Genomic DNA, 20,913 nt, shown 5'->3' with positions numbered 1-20,913 from the left:
ATGGCCAAGAACTGAAACAGAAGTTCCGCCTCAACACGAGGAAGAACTTTTTTACACTGAGAGTGGCAGAGCACTGGAACAGGCTGCCCAGGGAGGTCGTGGAGTCTCCTTCTCTGGAGACATTCCAAACCCTCCTGGACGTGTTCCCGTGTCACCTGCTCTAGGTCACCCTGCCTTGTCGAGGGGGTTAGGCTGGATCTCCAGAGGTCCCTTCCAACCCTAACAAATCTGTCATCTCCCCGGTGTCCCTCAGAGACACGTGAGTAAGCCCCCGGCAGCCGGGCGCGAGAGCGGGAGCCGGGAACGCCCCCGGGCCCCGCCCCGCCCCGCCCCTCAGGCGCGGTGGGCGGCCCCTGGCGCCAGGGCCCCGCCCACAACGCGCGCGAGCTGGAGGGCGTCGTCCCCGCCCGCCTCAGGCCGGGTAGCGGAGCGCCGAGCGAGCGAGCGGCGCTGTGTCGATGCGCTCGCTGCTCGCGCCGACCCCTGGCGCTTCCCGGCCGCCACTTCCGCCGACGCGGGCCCGCAGCAGGCAGCGATCCCGGCGGGCGGGCGGGACGCGCTGGCGGGGGGCGGCCGGCCGGAGCCGCCGTGCCCCTCCTCGCCCACCGGACAGGTACGGGGCCGGGCCGCTCCCCACTCCTTTCCTCCCTCACTCTCTCAGGGACGGGGGACGGGGTCGCTTCCTGCAAAGTGTGGCCCGGCATCAGGGGGCCACGGGCACGACGGTGAGGGGCGCCGGGGGCGGGGTGCGGGGCGGGAGGAGGCTGACACTGAGTGTCAGGAGGGGTTCGGCCGGCCCGAGGAGGCGGTGTCCCGCGGGCCCCGTGGGCAGCGAGGCGTTCCCTTTCCCGGGGGAAGGGCGGGGAATGGTGGCCTGGGGCGGCTGGAGAACCTGTGGGAGCCCTGCCCGGGCCAGCCGCCAGGCGCTCGAGAAGCGACACACCTGGCGCGGGCGAGTGGGCAGGAAGGAAGCTTCAGGGGTCGTGCTGGGCGCCATCCCCTTCCCTCTTTTGCCTCCGGAGCAGGAGGCAGGTGGCGTCAAGCAGAGCGTCCGCTCAGGTTTCCTCGCAGATGGACTTTGGCGTCCCAGTCACCTGGCGCATCCCTGTTGTGGTGCCAGCCGCTGTCCTGCCACCAGGCATTTCTGGCATAGTCTCCGGAGGATCGTGGCCAAGGCCAACGTGGAGCTTGCCTTGTGCGTCTCAGGCGAGCGGTTTTTCTGGGCGCTCTAAGACGCTGGTTTCTGCCAAAATTATGGGTTTAACAGATGTTCTTCAGTGTTAAAAAACTTGGCCAACCAAGGATCGAGCTCCTTCATGATGTTTTTTTCCGTGCTTGGTACAAGTCGTTAACTTTTTGGAGGCCAAAGAAATTTTGCTTTTCTACTCACTTGTTCATTTGTTTCTCCTTCGTGTAATAATCACTGTTTTGTGTGCTAGGTTAAAGTACTGATCTGCAAGGGACTTTTTTTTTTTAAGGGGAAGAAACAAAAAGTCTTTGATCTAAAGAATCTGTTGTTTACACTTACGCACGCAGGAGGAGAAAGAAAAGAGGGAAATTGGTATTTTGCACAAATCAGGACAGCTCTTAAACTCTTCATAAAGCAGATTTTTGCAGTGCATTTGTTCAAGATGTGAATTAGGTGCTTGAGGGATTTTGATAAGAGGAGTAGGAATAACTGTTTTCATACTTAAAAAGATAGCAGTTTGAGAAGTCACAGGGAATTTCAGGAGAGTTCTGTTGCTAATGAAATTACTTGTTGGAGGCTGTTTCAAATGCATACATACATTTACAGTTTTTTCAGCTGTTACATAATTTTCCCTGAAAGATGTAGAGAAAAACCGTGTATCATAATTTTATGGATGGTCCTGGGTATGTCTGGAGTGATCAGTGTTTCTTACCACTTTCGTCACCTCTTGATAATCTGCAAAAAATTAACTGGAGAGACTGTAAAACCTGATGGCGTTCCTGAGGAAATATTTTTAATAGGAATAGTTGAAAATCAAGGATTATGTTAATTGTGTGGTTTAATGCTGGTAGGCAGCTCAGCACTACACAGCCACTTGCTCACTTTACTCACTACCCTCAGAGGGATGAGGTGAGAGGAAAGGAAGAGTTAAAAAAAAAAATAGTAATTATGGGTTGAGAGAAATATTTTTTAAGAAGTGGACAAAAAAAATGGAAAATGAGAAGCAAACCAAAACAGATGATGTAAAGGTGATCACTCCTCCCACAGGTAGATCAATGTCCAGCCAGTTCCTGAGCAAAAGTTGGCTGACCTCCTTGAACCTCCTCTCATTTTTTCTTGCTGTCTGTGACACTTTATGGGATATCTCTGGTTTGTTCAGGTCTTCTGCCAGGTTGTGCCCCCTCCCGGCCTGCTACCCACACCCCAGGCTGTTCACTGCAGGGGTGGGCAGAGGGAGAACGAGAAAAGGCCTTGATGCTGTGCAAGCTCTCTCAACAATCACTAAAGCTCTCAGTTTTCGGACTCTTGAGGCACCAATGTCCAATGAGGTACATGTCCATGTGTTCTTCTGAGCATATGTCATACTCTGTTTCCACTTAGCTGAAAAATGAGGCTCAAGTTGGTCCTGTAACACTTGTTCCACTGAGAAACTGTGGCATTATCAAATGCTGGATGCCTTTCAAGAGGAAAGATATCCTGTTCACTGGACAGGAAAGGTCTGAGCAGGCATCAGTGGAAATACAAGTTCAGCTGAGATGCCAGCAAGGGATACGTTCCAAACTACACTTATTTTCCTTCATGGGGATTTGATCTCTGGGCTTGAACTTGGAAGTCCTGACTTTTCATGCAATTCTTTTGGAAAAACTAGTAATTCTTATCCTGGATCAAGTAAAATCACTAAGTGTCTTTGCAGGCAGCTCATTGGTGGGATGTTATAAACATGGGTTTAAAAAGGACTGCTCTTTATCATGCCCAATCTCAACAGCTGTACACAATGGCTTTTATAAGCTTCATCTTGAAAAAAAACCAAAAAAACCCAACAGTTCAGTTGTTCCTTCTTTCATTTTTCGCCTGTTCTAGAATACACATAGTCTGGAGATGGAAAGGGTTAAATTTGTTCATGATCATTTCATACCACTTGCTCTCACTCTTCCATCCTTAAAACTATTTTTTCTCCTTAGTGGTACTCCATACTTGTATTGAAAGCAGGACTGTTTTCTTTTCATTGGGATTTTGTTTGCCTAGACAAGTTACACTTTCATCTTATTGTAGTTCCTAGGATGGACAACCTGTTCCTCCATCCCGATAACCCTTATTTGCCATTGTTCTTTCAGTCTTTCTCTGAGAGTGATCAGAACTCTATTATACTGCATGTGAAGGCACTCTCATGCCTCTTTGTGTGACATTAGTGCTTTTCTGATTTTACTAAAGATAATCTAAAACTTTATTTTTCTCTCGTTTTATGTCTACTTCATGTTGGGATTAGCTAAAAATCCACAGGGTTAAACTTTCTACTTCTCACTTTTGATCTTCAGCTGAAGAGCTATGAATTTAAGCACAAATAATTATTATGGTCCCTAAACTTGTGTTATAGTCCCAAGATGTTCTTTCAGAACTCTAGTAGGAGTCTTGCTCCAACCTAATAGTAGATCATATGAAAAAAGGAAACATAAGTGCACTACTAATACCTCATTTTTCAGCTAACCTTAATTTTTTTAGTATTGTATAATATATTATATTCACCAGTGTTCTTGCAGACTACATTTATTGCATGATCTAGTGTTAATATGCTAGGACAGTTTCAATTTAAAAACAATGGGGAAGGCATTTTTTCTTTGATGAGGAGAATTATTCTTGAGCTGGGATAAATCACCAAACAGCTGGGACAAACACAGTTTGATTACTGACTGCTCACTGAACTTGATGCTGACCTGCACTTAAAAATATTGGGACAATTGGCTGACCAGTGTGTTTTACCTTTTTTAAAAAAAATCAAATATCGTATTTACTGTCTGCTGAGCTGGAGAACAGAATTAATTGTATCTCTAAGTAGTCTACTAAGCTGCTACATTCCTTCTCTAGGCTTCAGTCATCCAGTTCTGTTTTCTGTAACATGTGGAAATAACTGCATGTGATAAATATTAAAGGGATTGCCATATCATAGACCTCATCAGATAAACAGTCTGATTTTTGAGACTCATCTCAATCTGCTTGTTTCAATCTTCATGTTCTTTTCTGAAAAACGGTGCAAGAAATAGCAAATAAACGTGAGGATGAGGGGATAACTTCCACTTCCGTGCTTGTAACTGGTCATAGGCTCAAATCTGTAGTTTTTAGCAAGGCTTTCCCTGCTGTGGACTAGTCTGGTGGGTTTTGCTGAGAAGATGAAGGAAAGTAGGCAGAACCACAGTGCTTCAGTACCAGTTCTTTCACTGTGAGTTGGTCATGCAGATCACTTCTCTCCCAGGCAGTCTCTCCTGTGAGTACATGATGGGACCAATTAGAGCTGTTGAGAAACTCAAGCTGGTTTTCTGTTGCTGATGTTTGGGGGTTGATTGATGGGTTTGTTCGCTATGTCGAGTGTAGGAATGAAGCAAAACTGCTTTCATAAAGTGTTGATGGCCTCTGGTGTTTACTGTGGTGTTAACAAAGTTAACTGGTGTTAACTTTGGACATCAGAAAAGCTAAGTAGAATCTGTGAATAAAAACAATTCAACAAAACTCTGTAACCTTTACATTTTCCCTACTATCATCACACTCATTTACTCTTGTTGTTGGAAGGCTGTATGTTATGTCCCATCTGACTTTAGCATTTCTTTCAGCTTTCAGACAGAAAACACACAGAAGGAGAAAAGCAGGCAGAAGCCAGCAATAGCGCCGAATGCAGCGAACCGGGAGCCATGGATCTGAAATTCACTTCATCGAGAAAATACATTTCCATCAGTGTACCTTCCAAATCCCAAGCCATGTCTCCCCATATCAAATCAGTAGATGATGTTGTAGTTCTTGGCATGAATCTCAGCAAATTTAACAAACCCACTCAATTTTTCATCTGTGTTTCTGGAGTTTTTATGTTTTATCTAATCTATGGCTATTTACAGGTAAATATTACAAACTTGTGTCTTAGGCCAATTCGTCCTATCCCTTTTCTTTTTCAATAGCCTAATAATATAGTGTGTATTTTAACATGTATAGATGTTTAAACTAGATATTTATTGCAAAGTCAGCCTTTCAGTATTCAAGAACAGCAAGTAATATATAATCTGAGTTTCCATTATGGTTCATTTGCCTGTAAAGTTTAGATCACTTGGGCTTTTATAACCTGATCTTTTACTTCCGTGTGCAAGATAAACCAAAGTCTTCACTGATGCTAAAACCTTTAGATTCCCTAAGTTCCATGAGTACTGTACAGTTACAGTCATCTTATTTTCCTCTCTGCTCTCAGGACAGTGCTGAAACATGTACTGTGATAGTTTGTTAAACAGAAGCATAATGTTTATGCCTTCTTAGTTAAACTTTTACCATTCTGCTAATCTTTTCTCTCTTATCTCGAGCAGCTACATTTCTGTTCCTTTTTAAAAATTATTATTAAATTCATTGAGTAGTCTCAACAAAGTGGTGATTAAAAAATTTGATAGTTAAAAATCATGTTTCTAAAGCAGTTTTCAAAAGCAGCTGAGAGGTTTGTTAACATAAAGTTACTTCAAAAGAGTTAAGAGAACATGATCAGTAATTACAAGCAGATTCTCAAAAAGACAAACATTAGGTAGCCTTTTGTTTCTATAACTGATACACCTGCATAAGTCTTTATGCAGTGTCTGTATTTTTCCATAACAAATTGCTCTGGTTTAAAATATTTCTACAGCATGCAAATTTATGAACTCACAAGTGCTGTTTAATGTAGGCACTCAGAATATTAATTGCTTGTTCCTAAGAGGTGAAAATGTTCAGGATGTCTGTTAGAGAAAATTTGCATTAAATTTATCCTGAGATGTTTATAAAATCTGAAAAAAAAAGGTCTGCTGAAGTAAATGAAGTGAAAATCAGGCAGGAAGCTATCTGTAATATGAGATAATTACTAATGGATCAAATGTATTCCCCTAATGAATTGATTCGTTAATTTTAGTGTATTTACAATAACAGTAAATTTTCTTCTTTCATTTTGGAGAACCTAAATTGTCTTTCCTTTTTCAATACTTTGCAAGTTACATATGGCAGATAAATCTAGTTAATAACCAGCATCTGCAAAGGCTAGATTTGCATGTACATGGAGGAAGAAGGTCTGTTAATTTTTTTTTTTTTTTGTCCATTTAATATTTTGGCGTATGTACATGACTTTGGTGGGTTTTTGTTTTTATAGGAATTGATATTTTCAGTGGAAGGTTTTAAACCTTTTGGTTGGTACCTCACTTTAGTGCAATTTGGATTTTATTCCATTTTTGGACTAATAGAATTGCAGTTGATTCAGGACAAAAGAAGAAGGTATGTGTTTTTCCAAGCATTTTACCCACTGTCCATGAAATTAGAAGTATTTGATACTTATAGTAAATTTAACTTCTGGTCTTTGAATATGAGTACTTTGAGGCATTGCTAGCAGTTCTGTAGATAAAAGAAAGTGAATTTACTGGATGATGTTAGAGAATATTTTAGAAGCACCAGCTTGGATTTCAGATCTGTAAGTAGTGTTGTTGACTCTGCTGCCACTTACAGAACACCTTAAGGTGCCTGATAGAGACTGACTCGTGTGTGTTGCTTGGGATTATCACATCTAGAATAGAGCCAATGCACTTCACAGCACTCGGAGCCGTCTGCCAGTGACTTTTCCTCTAGCACTCTGTGCATCTCGGAGCATGTCAGAGGTCTGCTCTCTGCTTGCCGTGTGGCCAAGTGGCTTTGCTTCAAGGATGCGCCAAAGTGTTGTGGTTTTCCTTTAAGACAGCACTCATAACACTGCCACAAAACTGTTCCATGTTTTCACTGCAGTTGTCCAAGGAGATTTTTGATGGCTTGAATCCCATGGAAATGGGATATTTTGTGACTCAGTGTAGCCATTCTGCAGCCTCCTACCCATCTATAGCCTCTGGAAAGTGTTTATTGAGGCGCTCTGGAAACTTGAATACAGGTTGTCATGGTATAGTGAATTTTAAAGTTGCCTTATATTCTAGTTGAACATAACTAGTTTTCCTTATCTGCGGTCAACCTTGGATAATTTTACATAGTCTGGTTTTAGATTATAAAATTTTAATTTAGCCAAACAACATAACTTTGATAAATTATTCCTTTTATTTTAAACACTGATGGCTTATATTTCAAGTTACCTGACTTCTTGAGATGCATCAGATAATATCGCACAGTTACCTTTTGGGTTACTAGTATTTATGGGATTTCATTACCAGTTGGTAATGCTTATAGAGCATGACCCTTCAAGTAAGTTGCATTGGAAATGCAGATCCTAAATATATTTTACATTTTATTTTCTATAACCTAGACGTCTTCTTGTAGATATCCAGAAATCTATATTTCTTAAATTTTAATTTTTTTCTTGCATACCTCAGAGTATGTGTACATCATATAATGAGATACAGATAAGACAGGATTGCAGCAAGACAGCTCCTTATGTTCTTAGCATGGTTCTTAGTATGCATGGAAAAATAGCTGAACATATGCACAGCAATAACTGTAAAAATATCATAAAGTGAGCACAGAAGTAACTGTTGGATCATCTGTTGTCAGGTGATAATTTCATCAAATTGTGAACAAAATATCTGAAAATGTTCAACGAGCCTCTCTGTTCATGGTATCTGAATCACTGCTCTCTTAGTTTCATTGAGTTTCATAAAACAGTGGTACTTTTTTCAACTTTCTCCATGTTAAAAATGTCAAGGTTCATGTGAAAACTTCACCAAAGAAGTTGTCACGGTGACCTGTGGCAGAACTAAGATCTAGGTTGTCTCGGTATAGCAATCTTCCGTGTTTCCATTGACAAATAACCTGAAACCTTTGTCTTGATTCTTGTGTAAATAACATACCTTCTCAGGAGGAAGTTAAAGAATTACTGCTTGAATACTTCATAAGCCATAAAGTTTTTATTGTCTTGTATTTGTGCTTTTAATTCACAGTAATTGAAAGAAATGAAAAATGAAATCAGGCATTTATGCACATTTTTAAATTTTTATGAAGTGAAATTCAGTGAGAAAGATGTTGAGGTTGTTGAATTACAAAAATATTTCTTTATCTGAATCTTCCAAGCTAAATCTCTAGATGAGTCTGTAATGCCAAGATTTGTATGTTTATGTTTTGTAGAATTCCTGGCAAAACCTACATGATAATAGCATTTTTGACAGTGGGAACTATGGGTTTGTCAAATACCTCTTTAGGGTATCTGAATTACCCTACTCAAGTCATCTTCAAGTGCTGTAAGCTAATTCCAGTTATGATAGGTGGGGTTTTTATACAAGGTAAGTGTTAGTCTTGCTATTAGATGATTTTTTTTAAATTGTTTCTTTGGGAAGCAGTCATAGATGGAATCCTGTATTTTTTTAATTATGCTGGTAGATTTTTTTCCTATAGGAGGAAAAATGAGAGTTTCTGAAGCATCTTCTGAGAAAATATAAAAATATAATTAGATCAACAGAAAATATGGGGAAAAATATTCCACAGATCACTTGCAAAACTTCATTTTTACTCAAGCTTTCTTAATGTTTTAGAACTGTAAGTTTGTTTTCTAAATTAAATCACTTCATAAATGAAACAATTTCAATATTGAAAAGGAAAATTTGAAGTGGGAAAAAAAAATCCAACCATGAGTTGTGAAGAAAATCCCTGCTCTTGTTTGAGAAGATTAATTCTTAAATTTTGATTGCATGTTTATCAGAAATACACCTGATTTTGCATGTCTTTGGCTAGTCCTAAAGTCATAGTGCATATTCCAAGAAGAGAAAATGGAATATGGAGAAAAACTGACAAAGATTATAGTTATGTGAATAAAAATACTTCAGTGTTTCTGGATTTAGAAGACTTAACTATTTTGTAAAAGTTTGTGTTAAATACACAAAAATTTAGTCAGTAAAGCTCCACCTGGACGAGTACTATGGAACAAAATCTAGAATGCTCTATTTCTGTTTCTGTAGGTAATTTTGATCTTCTGGTTAACAAACAGCTGAATTTTCAGGGGAGAATTCAACTTTACATATGTGCATGCCTACACAGTATTTATCTTTTATTAGAAGTAATTTTTTATCATTCTAATGCAAAGTGACTAGTATTTCCCGAAAGCCTTGTGAAACTTTTTATTCTGTTGTAGTAGTGTTGTCGTCTCGGAAGCTTTTTTTTTTTTTTTTTAATGTTATTGTTAAAAACATTCAGTTCAACAAAGTTCCCTGGGAAGCTTATGTTCAAAGCTCAGCTTCTGAGCAAAGAATATGTTGTTTCAAACAAGATATACTAACTCCTGCTTTTTCATGTCCTTACTTTCATTTTCCATTCACTTCCACAACCTTTCGCTCCCAAACTACAAAACAGTGTAGGGTTCTCAGAGTACCAAAATTGTCTGTTAGTGTTTGGAATTGACTTCTCTCTGATCAGTAAAGGCAATTGAAATGTCTTGTATAAGGGGAAAGTATTGAGAAACATCTAAGCTGTCCTGAAGTTGCTAAGAGAATGCTTTGTCAGGGAGGATGTGCTTTTTGTCAGGGCTGTACCTGTGGACTCAAACCAAAACTGGTCACAGGAATCAGATATTTCCCATTACGGTCCTCCCCTGTAGTAGGAGTTTCTGTTGTAGAAGAATTTAAGTTGGATTTTGAAAGACCGGAGCACTGAGTCTTCTGTTTAAGTAGAAGAATGGCATTGGAACAATGTTTCCTTTGTCTTCTAGTCTGTTTAACAGGATAAACGTGAAATTCTGAGAGTGCTAACAGTCCGTTCTTGCTCTTTGTATTTTGTAGGAAAACGTTACAATATTGTAGATGTGTCTGCTGCCCTGTGTATGAGCCTTGGATTAATATGGTTTACTTTAGCTGACAGCACAGTTGCACCAAACTTCAACTTGACAGGTAAAGACATATTATATTTTAGAGTTTAAAAAAATGGTTGGTTTTTCCTACAATAAGCATTCCATAGATGTTCTGAGTTCTTGTTGGAGTGCTTTCAGGTATCCTACTGAAAATGTAAGTTTCATTGTAGCTTTTCTCTAGCAGAACTCTATCTGTGGCAGAAGAGACTTTTATTCAAAATGTAAGGTCTTAGGTTCCTAAAATTTCTGGAAACTGCACCCTTTTGGTTGAAATGTCTCGTGTTCTCAAGAAAGACTTGCCCCAGTACATATATATTAAAGTAAATATGATCAAATTCAGTTGGAACATTTTAAAGCTTAAAAAAATTACTTGTCTTTTCTAGTTAAATTTTTAAGTATTTTTCCATTTCAGAACCATTTACTTTTTATTAACTGATGATCTTACTCAGATTTGCTGTAGTTTTTCGGTGTTCTCACATTTTAACCTTTTGATACTGTCTGAAATCAGAAGCAAAGCAAGGATTTTAACCTGCTTGGATTTAAAAACTTAGTTGAATTTCTTTCCCAAATGACAAAGGTTAACTGAATTCCTGAGTTCATTCCAATGATTTGTGTAGAACTGTTTTCATGCAGATTCCTTTCAGAACTAATTTGGGTCCAGTTTTTCTGATTGCTTTTACTCATGCTTTACATCCAGTACAACCCTGCTGGGACTCATCCATGGCTTTGCTGCTGCTGCTTCTACTCAGCACTGCCATAGTGTGTGGAACAATTCTCCTCACACTCCAAACTGTGTAATGGGTTTAAGATTAACATTTCATGTCCCTGCATTTCTCCTCTCCATGTGCACTGGTGCTTTAGGTTCTAGTTAACCTTTTCATCTCAGTCCAGTGCTGGACCGTGCATTTGTCCAGTGGTGTGCCTGGGCCATTAAGCGCAGCTGGAACATGAATCATGATGGAGAATGCCCATGGAGACATGCATCCATCACTTTACAGGGTGGAATTGCTGAGCTGGAGCTGTTACTCTGTCTTTGGACCGGAGCTGAATCCATGCAGATGAGATATCTGTATTTTTAGCATTACCAATATTATTCATGTTACTATATCTTTTCCATTGTTACACCTTTTCCAGTGCCTGATTATTTTGAATGATGAAGAGTCCTGGAAAGTCTAGCCATGGAAAGGAAATGGTTCCCAAACTAAAAACACTGGTTTAGAAATTCTTGCCAAGAAAATACCACCTTAAACTTTGTGGGCCTTAAAAATGTTAAATGTTCCACCTCTGACTGTAAGAACATAGGATTAAGAAAATAAAACACTGCTTGTTTCTAGTCTTCTAGTCTTCCCTGACATGATCTTTTAAGGAACCAGGAATAGAGCCGGTTTTGATTTGCATTTTGATGATCAGTGTCTTCTGTAATGTTGCCTACTTAGGAAAAGTGGTATTTCAACCTGTGTTCATCATTAGATGCAACAGTCATGAAAGTTCATAGGTTGGGAAATGAACTGTGACTGACATGACTAGAGTTATCAGTTTTTTGTTATCAAAAGCTGATTACAGTAGTGACTGTGTGGTGACTTCATTGTGAGCCTAAAGGGTAACCTAAAGCCATGGGGTTTGTACCTGAACAGTAGGGTTTTTTAAAATTAATGTTTCAGTAATGAAAGGTTTCTACTGTCAATCCTCTTGCATTCATTTTACCATTACATCTAACATTTCTATTTTCCTCTGTCAGTGAAAAAAAAGTGTGATTAACTACTCAAAAAGAGTATTTTCTCTGGTTATTTATCTTCATTAACTAACTGCAACTGATGTCAATCTTACTACTACAAAAACTACAGCTGGCTTATTTATAGCAATGTCCAGATGTTGCCATCAAGCTTTGAGACACACAGTGCTCAGGGGTTAGTTGATGGAGGGAGAGTGGAGGTAGGCGCTGCTTTGTACTGGTGTCATGAAATATTTTTCCTGACTTTTAGAATATATTACTGGGGAGAGGTGGTTATTATTTTTCTATTCCTTGGGCTTCTTGTCACCATTTTGCTGGTGGATGTTCTGAAGGTGTGTGTGTTTGTTTGTTTTAATAGGTGTGGTCCTAATATCCCTTGCCCTCTGCGCCGATGCAGTTATAGGAAATGTACAGGAAAAAGCTATGAAGTTGCACAATGGTTCTAATTCAGAAATGGTAAATACCACATTTCCAGTTTTAAAAGAACATGTTTCATCATAGACAAGGCCTACATTGACAAAGCATGGGACTTCATGTGCTTTTCTCTTGCTTATGAAAGGAAGAGCTCTTGGTGTTCTGTTTTTGGGGTTTTCTGTTTGTCTGAGGACTTCTGCTGATTTTTCTGTTTCATTTTTTAACCTTTCAAGGGTGCTGCTTTCTGTGTGGCAACTTCAAATGTATATTGCAGCTACAGAAACACTTATTTCTGTCTACAATTCCTTTGTCTATCCTGCAGGCGTGAGATCAATATAGTGTTTTTTGTATGATCATGTGCTTAATGTCTGAAAAATACACACTGTTCTTCTGGTATAGTTGGGCATGTGTTACATGGAACATGTTGCTTTTCTTACTTGCTATACTTCATATTCTGGAGTGTCCTAGCACTTGGGAGGCAGAGTTTTTTTTAAATCTTTTGAAATCTGTAAAATTCTAGGTGAATATTTTTGTTCCTGATTCGGTAAAATGCATAATTTTGAAAATGTCGTGCTCAGTATTTTTTAAATACTTACTTGGAATGTGGATTATCTGTTCATATGGTGTGAGGTTATTTTTCTTTGTTGACAAAACTTGTTTGAATTTGGCATATTTTTCTCTGAGGTTGAATAAATACAAGTAAAATTTTTACTATAAAAGGCATGATATGAATATGCCACAGGTTAAAAGTTACTGAAATTTATTTTCTGTATTTGGCATGTATTTGACATTTAACTAGAAAAATCTAGTTTCTCATGAGAATTAGCTTCATGAATGGAGAAAAAGTTAGAAGGAATCTTCATTTAAGACTAGAAATGATTTAGGATGGCTCAAGATATTTGAGGTACAAGTTTCTGGAAAGTGAAAGAATATATGCCTAAAACTGTCACTGTATTCTTGTTTTTATTCATGTACTTTTTCTTAGTGCTCACTGTTTACTGCTGCTGGGGGCAGGGATTTAGCTACATGAACTGCTGCAGCCTTCTGTAGGAGTCGTTTCCAAATTCCAAACCAAAGTGCAATCTGTAGCTGTTTTCTTGCCCACTTTGTGTGTGACACTTGTTGCTGCCTTACCTACAAAACACCTGCTCTCTCCAGAAATTTTCTTTTTATTCTGCATTAATCTAACAAATGTTGGCCCTCTTGTAGGGAGTAGTGGTTTAGAATATAAAGGTTTTGTTTTATGGTTTAGATATTACACTTCAGGATTTTGTTCAGAGAATTCAGTGCAGAAGTAAAAGCAGAATTTTTGAAATCATTTTCTATACTTGAGACTGGGGGTAGAACTTGAATCTGAATTGGAGATCATGTTTAATGGACAGTGATCTGAAAAGAAAATTGAATAATAAAGGAGCCTGTCGTCCACAGGATCTCTCTTACTCTGTCAGATGTGGAAATTGCTCTGTATTTAAGCAGTTGTGAAAAGGGGAAAGATGTCTTGTGGCTGAAATAATAACCGCTATTCTGGAAGGTGATACCTGATTTTTGCCTTATGTGTCATTCTGTGGAAGTGATGTGTATTACACTGCCTAACAAGGAAATAGGAATGTGGTGCTTATTCCTCGTTATGAAAAGTGAAGTGCTTGGGTGCTTAAGGAGACAAGCTGGATGCTGAGGCAAGTGATGAAGTAGAGACTGACTTCTGTGTGTATAGACAGTGTCAAGTAAAAGGTCTGAGGATCAAGTCATTGTTTTTTAAGTGTTTGAAAGCAGGTCTGCTCTTCAAATGCGTATCCATCTGGAGCAGCAATAAGTGTTCTGTTGTCTCATGGAATTTCTATCAATTTTTAATAGATTTTTTCCCAACTGAGATATTACAAGAAGACACAGAGATTTGAAAGCATAGTAGATCAGTATGTTTTAGACAGTATTGTGTAGAGTAGTTCTGTTGACTCATTCCCTCTTTCACAAGAAAAGGCTGCTAAATGTTGTTGAAGCAGCTGAATGCCTCCTGCTGCATGGGGGATGGGTGGATGGACAGTACCAGTATCTGCTTCTGTTGGCTCAACATGGGAAAGGATAGACAAGGATTGTTTTGTTGCTTGATGCAGCTATGAATTGAGTAAGGGTGCAGACAAAAATAAAGAGCTTACCTGTTTCCTGAGTGTTCTGAGCACTGAGCTGGTCATATTTGAAACTCCTGCGTGCCATAGCCATAATGCATGTGAAGTGACACAGATGAAACTTACGTGACACTTCTGGCAGTCCGTGGTGATTGTGTGATTGTGTGCTACCCTTTGCACATTTAATGTGATGCAGTTCTTTACTGTGCTGGATAAGTAGCCGGTAATGAAGGATGTGTTACGTGTTCTTCAGACTATGAAATTGCATAGTTGTGGGGAGTCTTTAGGTTGTGAAATCCTGAACTTGAAGGATTGACACAGTTGACACTGACCTCAGAATGTTATTAACTGACTCGCTTTCCAGACTTCTTTTTATGTTGTTGTGAGTAGGAAGAATGTATAACTGTTGACTTTTCACTGTACATCAATTATTCTATAAATGCTAGTAAAAATACCATGGAACTGTGCAAATTCAGCTCTGAGAAGCTGAGTGTATTAATAAGGCCAAACATCTGAAAGCAATGAATTTTGTTCTTTTGTACAGTATCACCTAGTAATTTTTTTTTCTTGCACTATTCTAGGTTTTGTATTCCTATTCAATAGGTTTTGTGTACATTTTGTTTGGATTAACCTGCACTAGTGGATTAAGCCCTGCAGTAACATTTTGCTCAAAGGTAGGTGTAAAGATTTCCCTTTTTCTATTAAGAGCCTCATTGGAAAACTGTGCTCTGTATGATTTAGAAAATCTCATCACTTCTCTCTCTAAAGTTCTATTTTCATCATGTAATGGTTAACTTGTATAATTCATACAGTAAGCAAGTTTTTCCAGTCTTTGATGTATAAGACAGGGTGATGTCTTAAAAAGCAACAAAATCACAGGACCAGATTTATGAGCTTATAATTTCATTATTATTTTTCCATTATTTAACTAAAATTAAATAAGGATTTTTGCATGAATGCATTGTTGAACAGCTTATTATTGCTCAAGCAGTTGATTAAAGTCTGTAGTTTTGTGTCATTTTGCAATACCTCGGGGTTTGTTTTACATTTTCCTAACCAGCTTTTTTCATTGTTGCAGCATCCAGTTCAGACTTACGGTTATGCATTCCTTTTCTCCCTGACTGGGTATTTTGGCATATCCTTTGTTCTAGCTTTGATTAAAATCTTTGGTGCCCTTCTTGCTGTAACAGGTATGAACAAATGATATTTTTACTGCCTTTGTATAAAAACTAAGTAATCCTAGTCTATTGTTTAGGACAGAGCTTTTGAGAATTGTTCTTACTCTGGCTTTTTTTCCGTTCTTTGTGCTGAACGATTTGTGTAGCATGGGTCTTCACATGGTAGAATGTGTTTGAGAGCTTCCTGATTCTTTTTGTGCCAGTTTCAACCATGAAGAGCCTGTTAAGTAAACTTGTGCATCTAGTCCATGCTATGTTTTAGTGCAGAAACACTAAATGGAGGAGCTGAATCATTTGGGATGTAACGAACTTCAAACACCATCTAGTTCCAACTCCCCTGCTGTGGACAGGGACACTTTCCACTAGACCAGTTTGCTCAAAAGCCCCATCCAAGCCTGGCCTTAAACACTTCCAGGGATAAGGCAGGCACAGCTTTTCTGGACGATCTGCATCTCAGCACGCCGAGAGTAAAGAGTTTCTTCCTAATATCTAATCTAGAGCAACCCTCTTTCAGTTTAAAGCCAGTTCCCCTTGACCTGTCACTACATGCCCTTGTATGGATCCCTCTCCAGGCTGAACAACCCCTAGTCTCTCAGCCTGTCTTCAGAGGAAAATACAGAAAGGAAAGAATGTGTATCATATAAAATGTAAAAGGAAAATTAAGTATGTTCTAGAAAGGCATAGTAGGCAGTGACATTGTTTCTAAGCGTGTGAAACTACGAGCATTAGTCACAAGGGCCTGGTAGGGGGGAAGGTGTAGCAGGATGTCATGTAGCTACTTTCTTCTTCCCCTGAAAGACACCCTGGTTTATGTCAGGTGATGCTCTACTTCATTCACATAGTGGAGGGGAAAATACATCCTTGTTCTCTGACCTGACGGTTGCATGTTCTGATTTCCTATCAGTTATTTCCTCTGCAGCATATCTGGTTTGTATTTGCTTTTCACCAAGTTCAGTAGCTCTCCTGACTGGAAATTGACCCAGAGGAGAGGGTTGTTTCATGTATTGAAATACCTCTTTTTTTAAAAAAAAAAGAGTCTCACTGTACTAAAGAAGTTTAAAAATGCTATAGAATAGTGAACCTTTTCCCAGTTTTCTTATGCCTGACCTTGACAATTCTAACACTTCAGCCCTTTCTGTCTTGCCTGTAGCAATATGAAAATGTTTATTGTGCCTTGGAAGAAAACCACATTCATTACTGTCCCTCCTACCTCCCCCATCCACCCTCCCCCTTCTTGAGGGGAGTGGGGTGAAAGAGTTTAATGAAAATTGTATTTCTATTAGCAGAATGAGAAATTATCAGACTTAATTGGGAAAAAGAAGAAAAGGCACTTAATTTAGAAGGAAATGGTTACATAAATATTTTAATTAATAACTGATTTGAAAGAACAGAAATAATTGTAATTAGAAAAACTGAAGTAATTTAACCATTTTTTAAATTATTCATTTGTAAACTGTTTTCTAATTAAAACTCGATTTTCCTTTCCATTCTCCTTTAATTTTTCATGTAATAGAAAATCATCTTATTTAATGTGCATAAATTTCTTAAAACATAAAAAGAAAATTATTACTAAAAAGTTGAATTTGGGGCAGATGAAGCAGTAGTGAAGGCTGTTTCTTCTATTATAGAACACTCTTAAGTGAATATTTGTTTGTGGGATAGCATTGGGACGAATGAAGCTTGGTTTTTCTAGCCAAAGCACTGTGAAAGTACATCAGTAGTTATTGGTTCCTTTTGCCAGTGTGTTCCAGTAAGACTAATTCGGATGTAGTTACACAAATAGGACTTTCCAGTTTGGTATAGTTAAAAGAACTTCATGGTAAGCTAAATATTTTCTGATATTAACAACACATATTCTTCAGGTGCAGATCTACTGCACCTTGTACTGGGGTCTTTCTCAAGTGAGAACCCAATGCCATCGTGTAGAATAACACCACCTCAGGCCCTTAGCCTCCATAGCTAAACTTGTGTGCCTGGCTGCATTCTTACTTGGTTCTTAAACATTTTCTACAACTTTCACTCATTTGTTGATTTTGTTCCAGTGGTAAACTACACAGGTTTCTTGGTACACAATTTGCTAGTAATTCTTTATCCTTGTTCATTTCAGATAGCATTGAAATTGTTAAAATACTTATTGGAGCTATTGTTAATTTCAGAACAACCAAAGAGTTTATCTCTATTTTGGAAACAGGATTGTGTTCTCCACTCTTCTAACTACTTTGATTCTTTTTAGTGAACAGATCACATGTAGAAGAATGTCTCTTAGTGATTTTGAGGAAAACTTCCTAATTCAGTCATTGAAGTCTGACATCCTGGGTCTCTGAGGCTTCTAAGCAAAATTGTAATTCCCTGCACTGTTAGGGAAACTTTTAGTAATTTCAAAAGAATGATGAGAGGATAATCCCATTCTACTCAAAAATAGAGCCCAAAACACCATGGAGTTGTAATAACATGAGGAGGAAATGGCAAGATATTTGACCTTTGGTCTACATCCAATCTTTAACAGATGAGTTTATATCTTCAGCTACTTGCACGTTCCTCTCAGAGACTGTGGATTGATTAGCATAAAGTTATTAAATAGTAAGTCTTGTTCTGGAAATTTCCTTGCTGCAGGTAGTGTGCCTGTAGATGGTACTACTGACACAGGGTACTTGCTTTCAAAAATCACATGGTTCCAGTGCTGTTTTGTGCTGCACTGGTACATCTGCATTCTGTGTTTGCACCAAGAGTCTGATCATCATTTTAGTGAGAAAATTATTTTATGAGGTTACCTGCTAAGTCTTTGTTATGTTATTTTGTTGTAACTGAATTCTTAAAGAGGTTAATGCTTGTTTTCCTCTGCAGTAACAACAGGAAGAAAAGCAATGACCATTGTGCTTTCTTTTTTGTTCTTTGCAAAGCCATTCACGTTACAGTAAGTATTTATAGCTTTTAGTAGTTTGCAAAGTATTTTATAAAAAATTATGTTCTTCCTCATGGAAATAACACACTAAATGATCATATTCAGGGTTTAATGCTTGTCTTTTCATATCTTCTAAAAATGTTGACAATCTACTGTAAATATTGACTGGCTTGTTGATGCTAATCATGAGAGAATCATCAGAGAAAAGAGTTTACATTTTTCTGAAGGTCTGGAAGGCAACAAAGAAAATATAAGGAAAACCTTACATAATATTTAGTGCTTGTGCTACATAATAAATTATTTGGGTACTTTCTCTGTGGTGGAAAATTTGGCTAAAGGAAGGAATTTTCTCCATTATGGTATTGTTCCTGCTTTTATAAGCACAGATCTGAATTCTTAGCTAGCCCTTTTAAATAACTGTATTATCCTGTTATATTAAATTGCCAAATGTTTGAGCTTGGGTTTATTCCCTATTTTTAATTTTAAGAAACATCTTTCATTGAAAAATGCAACTAAGTGCTACTTTGGTTTTAATTGCTTCAGGTTTGAAACAACATAAAATTCTTTTTTATTTCTATATAGAAATTGATTTAAGAAAAAAGCTTGCATGCTAATCCCAAATGGAATTTACCTGAGCTGAAAATACTGAGGCTTAAGAAAATGGAGAGCTGAAACAAAAATGTGCCTACATTGGGAAGTACAGATATAACTCACTGAGTGAGAAAACATATTGGGCTAGTAACAGACATAGTTTTATGGTTATGAGTATAGTTCTCATAACCATAGGAAGGAAAAACATACTAAAACCCCTCAGTATTATTTTATTCATGTGAGAAAAAAACAAATACTGTCTAATTACTATTTAACTTATAAATGCACTTTAATAAGCTCTCCAGCCAGGACAGGAAAAAAGAAAGATGGAAGGATAATAATAATAAAGATTCGGGGAAATTCTGTCTCAGAGCTCACTGATTTTTGGGGGATTTTTCTTCAGCTCTTCTCTTCTTAATGTAAGGATTGTTTAATCCACAGATATGGGTATGTAATTGCTAGAGATAAAGTGCTAATAGTTAATTTTTCCCCTTCTCTGCTTCTCCTTTAGGTACGTGTGGTCAGGCTTACTGGTTGTCCTTGGTATATTTCTTAATGTTTACAGTAAGAATATGGACAAAATCAAACTGCCTTCACTGCTTGGTCTTTGGAAAAAAAGTGTGGAAGAAAGAAAATCAAGGACGTTGTCGCAAACTGTATAGGCAGTGGTTCATGCCTTGTCTAGAGTTTGACTCACTATTTTATTGGAACAGTCTTCAACTGATTCACTTTCCAAAGGGAATGTTATTAAAACCAAAGGAGCTGAAGGCATATTGTCTGCTTGCAGATTGCTATAAATGCACACTTTTGTGAGCCCTTTCTTCAGAGCACTTGAATCATCACAAATGGTGTTGTAGGCCATTGTCAGATGGTTTTATCGGCAATGAAGGACAGCAGCTCCTGGCAAACCGCTGAGAAGCTGCACCCGAGTGGGACACAGTGGAAGACTAGTTTGGGCATTTTAATAATTTTGGCCATGTGGCTGATTGAGATTAGTGGTTCTTTGTAATTGTCTAGGTGGGGCAATTTAAATGTAATACGATATTAATCACCAACTGGTTGACCAAATTGTGAATTTAAAGGTGGAAGGCTTAGAATACAGTATGCTGTCGCTCTTATATTTTAAATAAAAATGTTGGGGGGGCTTTTAAGTTATTGTTTAGATCATCACAGAACTTGGTATTTATTGTAATAATTGAAATTTGTATGAAAATGCTAGTGTTACTCTTTTTGAGTATTGCTTGTAAGTAACAAAACTGAGATTGAGTTTGTGCAGTCAACACTCATGCTTTTCCTAGGGGGAAATGGGCTTTTTGGCCTGAATAAGGTGAGATTAAAACGGTGGTGTAAGAAACTGTTATTTGCTTAATCTGTGGTGAAATATTTAGTGGCCTATGGCCCTCTCTATCATAAGGGTATAAAGAGATATGGAAGTTCTCCTTAAATTCATATCATCAAATCAAAATTATTCAGTTTCAATATTGGAGTAAATAATAACAGCATCAGCTAATGTGATTGGAATATGTATTGTGTCATCTTCTGATGAAGTTAAGAGGATTAGGGTACAGATTACGATTTCTTTCTTCAGTGACAGGAGGAGACAATGTGCTACCAGTCTGTCTTTTTCATCATGAATTTAGGAAGACTAAGTCCATTTATCTCTCTTTCATAGTCAAGTTGCTTTTGAATCGCATGCCATCTCTTTCATTTTATATGTTTAACAACAGCACTTTAAAAATACTAATCGTCTTACAAATCATTGTTCTTACATGGTCATGGTTTTTTTTGTTCTTGTGTCCCTTAGATGCATCTTGGTGTGTGTTCTTTCAACTTAGACAAAAATTAATAGGATAATAGAAATATATAGGCAGAAAGAACATACAAAGAATTTAAATATCTCACAGGATGGCCTTCTGTCAAAAATGCTAGTTAATGAAAGTACTCAAGATGTACAAAATGTTTTTCAGACACTTAGGAAGAATTGCTGTTC

The 20,913-nt window shown here is 38.2% G+C and overlaps 1 protein-coding gene across 1 annotated transcript; it reads left to right on the top strand.

The window, feature by feature from the left end:
* The first annotated feature begins 534 nt into the window (after positions 1–534).
* On the top strand, positions 535–20,090 carry SLC35B3 (solute carrier family 35 member B3). Its single transcript, XM_040075483.1, has 10 exons — positions 535–613; positions 4,792–5,070; positions 6,330–6,451; positions 8,273–8,427; positions 9,916–10,023; positions 12,074–12,171; positions 14,834–14,926; positions 15,331–15,442; positions 18,275–18,344; positions 19,435–20,090. The coding sequence occupies exons 2-10, from the start codon at positions 4,870–4,872 to the stop codon at positions 19,583–19,585; spliced, it is 1,110 nt and encodes a 369-aa protein (XP_039931417.1). The 5' UTR covers positions 535–613; positions 4,792–4,869; the 3' UTR covers positions 19,586–20,090.
* Positions 20,091–20,913: the final 823 nt, after the last annotated feature.

The sequence above is a fragment of the Hirundo rustica genome, chromosome 1, assembly GCF_015227805.2.
Source record: "Hirundo rustica isolate bHirRus1 chromosome 1, bHirRus1.pri.v3, whole genome shotgun sequence".
In the NCBI taxonomy this organism is placed as follows: Eukaryota; Metazoa; Chordata; class Aves; order Passeriformes; family Hirundinidae; genus Hirundo; species Hirundo rustica.
The sequence above is the reverse complement of the archived record's forward strand: the minus strand, read 5'-3'. Positions and strand labels throughout refer to the sequence as shown.

Coding starts and splice junctions, on each gene's coding strand:
- SLC35B3 (XM_040075483.1), top strand. CDS start 4,870: ATGGATCTGAAATTCACTTCATCGAGAAAATACATTTCCATCAGTGTA. Junction 10,024..12,073: donor ACCAAACTTCAACTTGACAG/GTAAAGACATAT, acceptor TTGTTTTAATAG/GTGTGGTCCTAATATCCCTT. Junction 15,443..18,274: donor TGCCCTTCTTGCTGTAACAG/GTATGAACAAAT, acceptor TTTCCTCTGCAG/TAACAACAGGAAGAAAAGCA.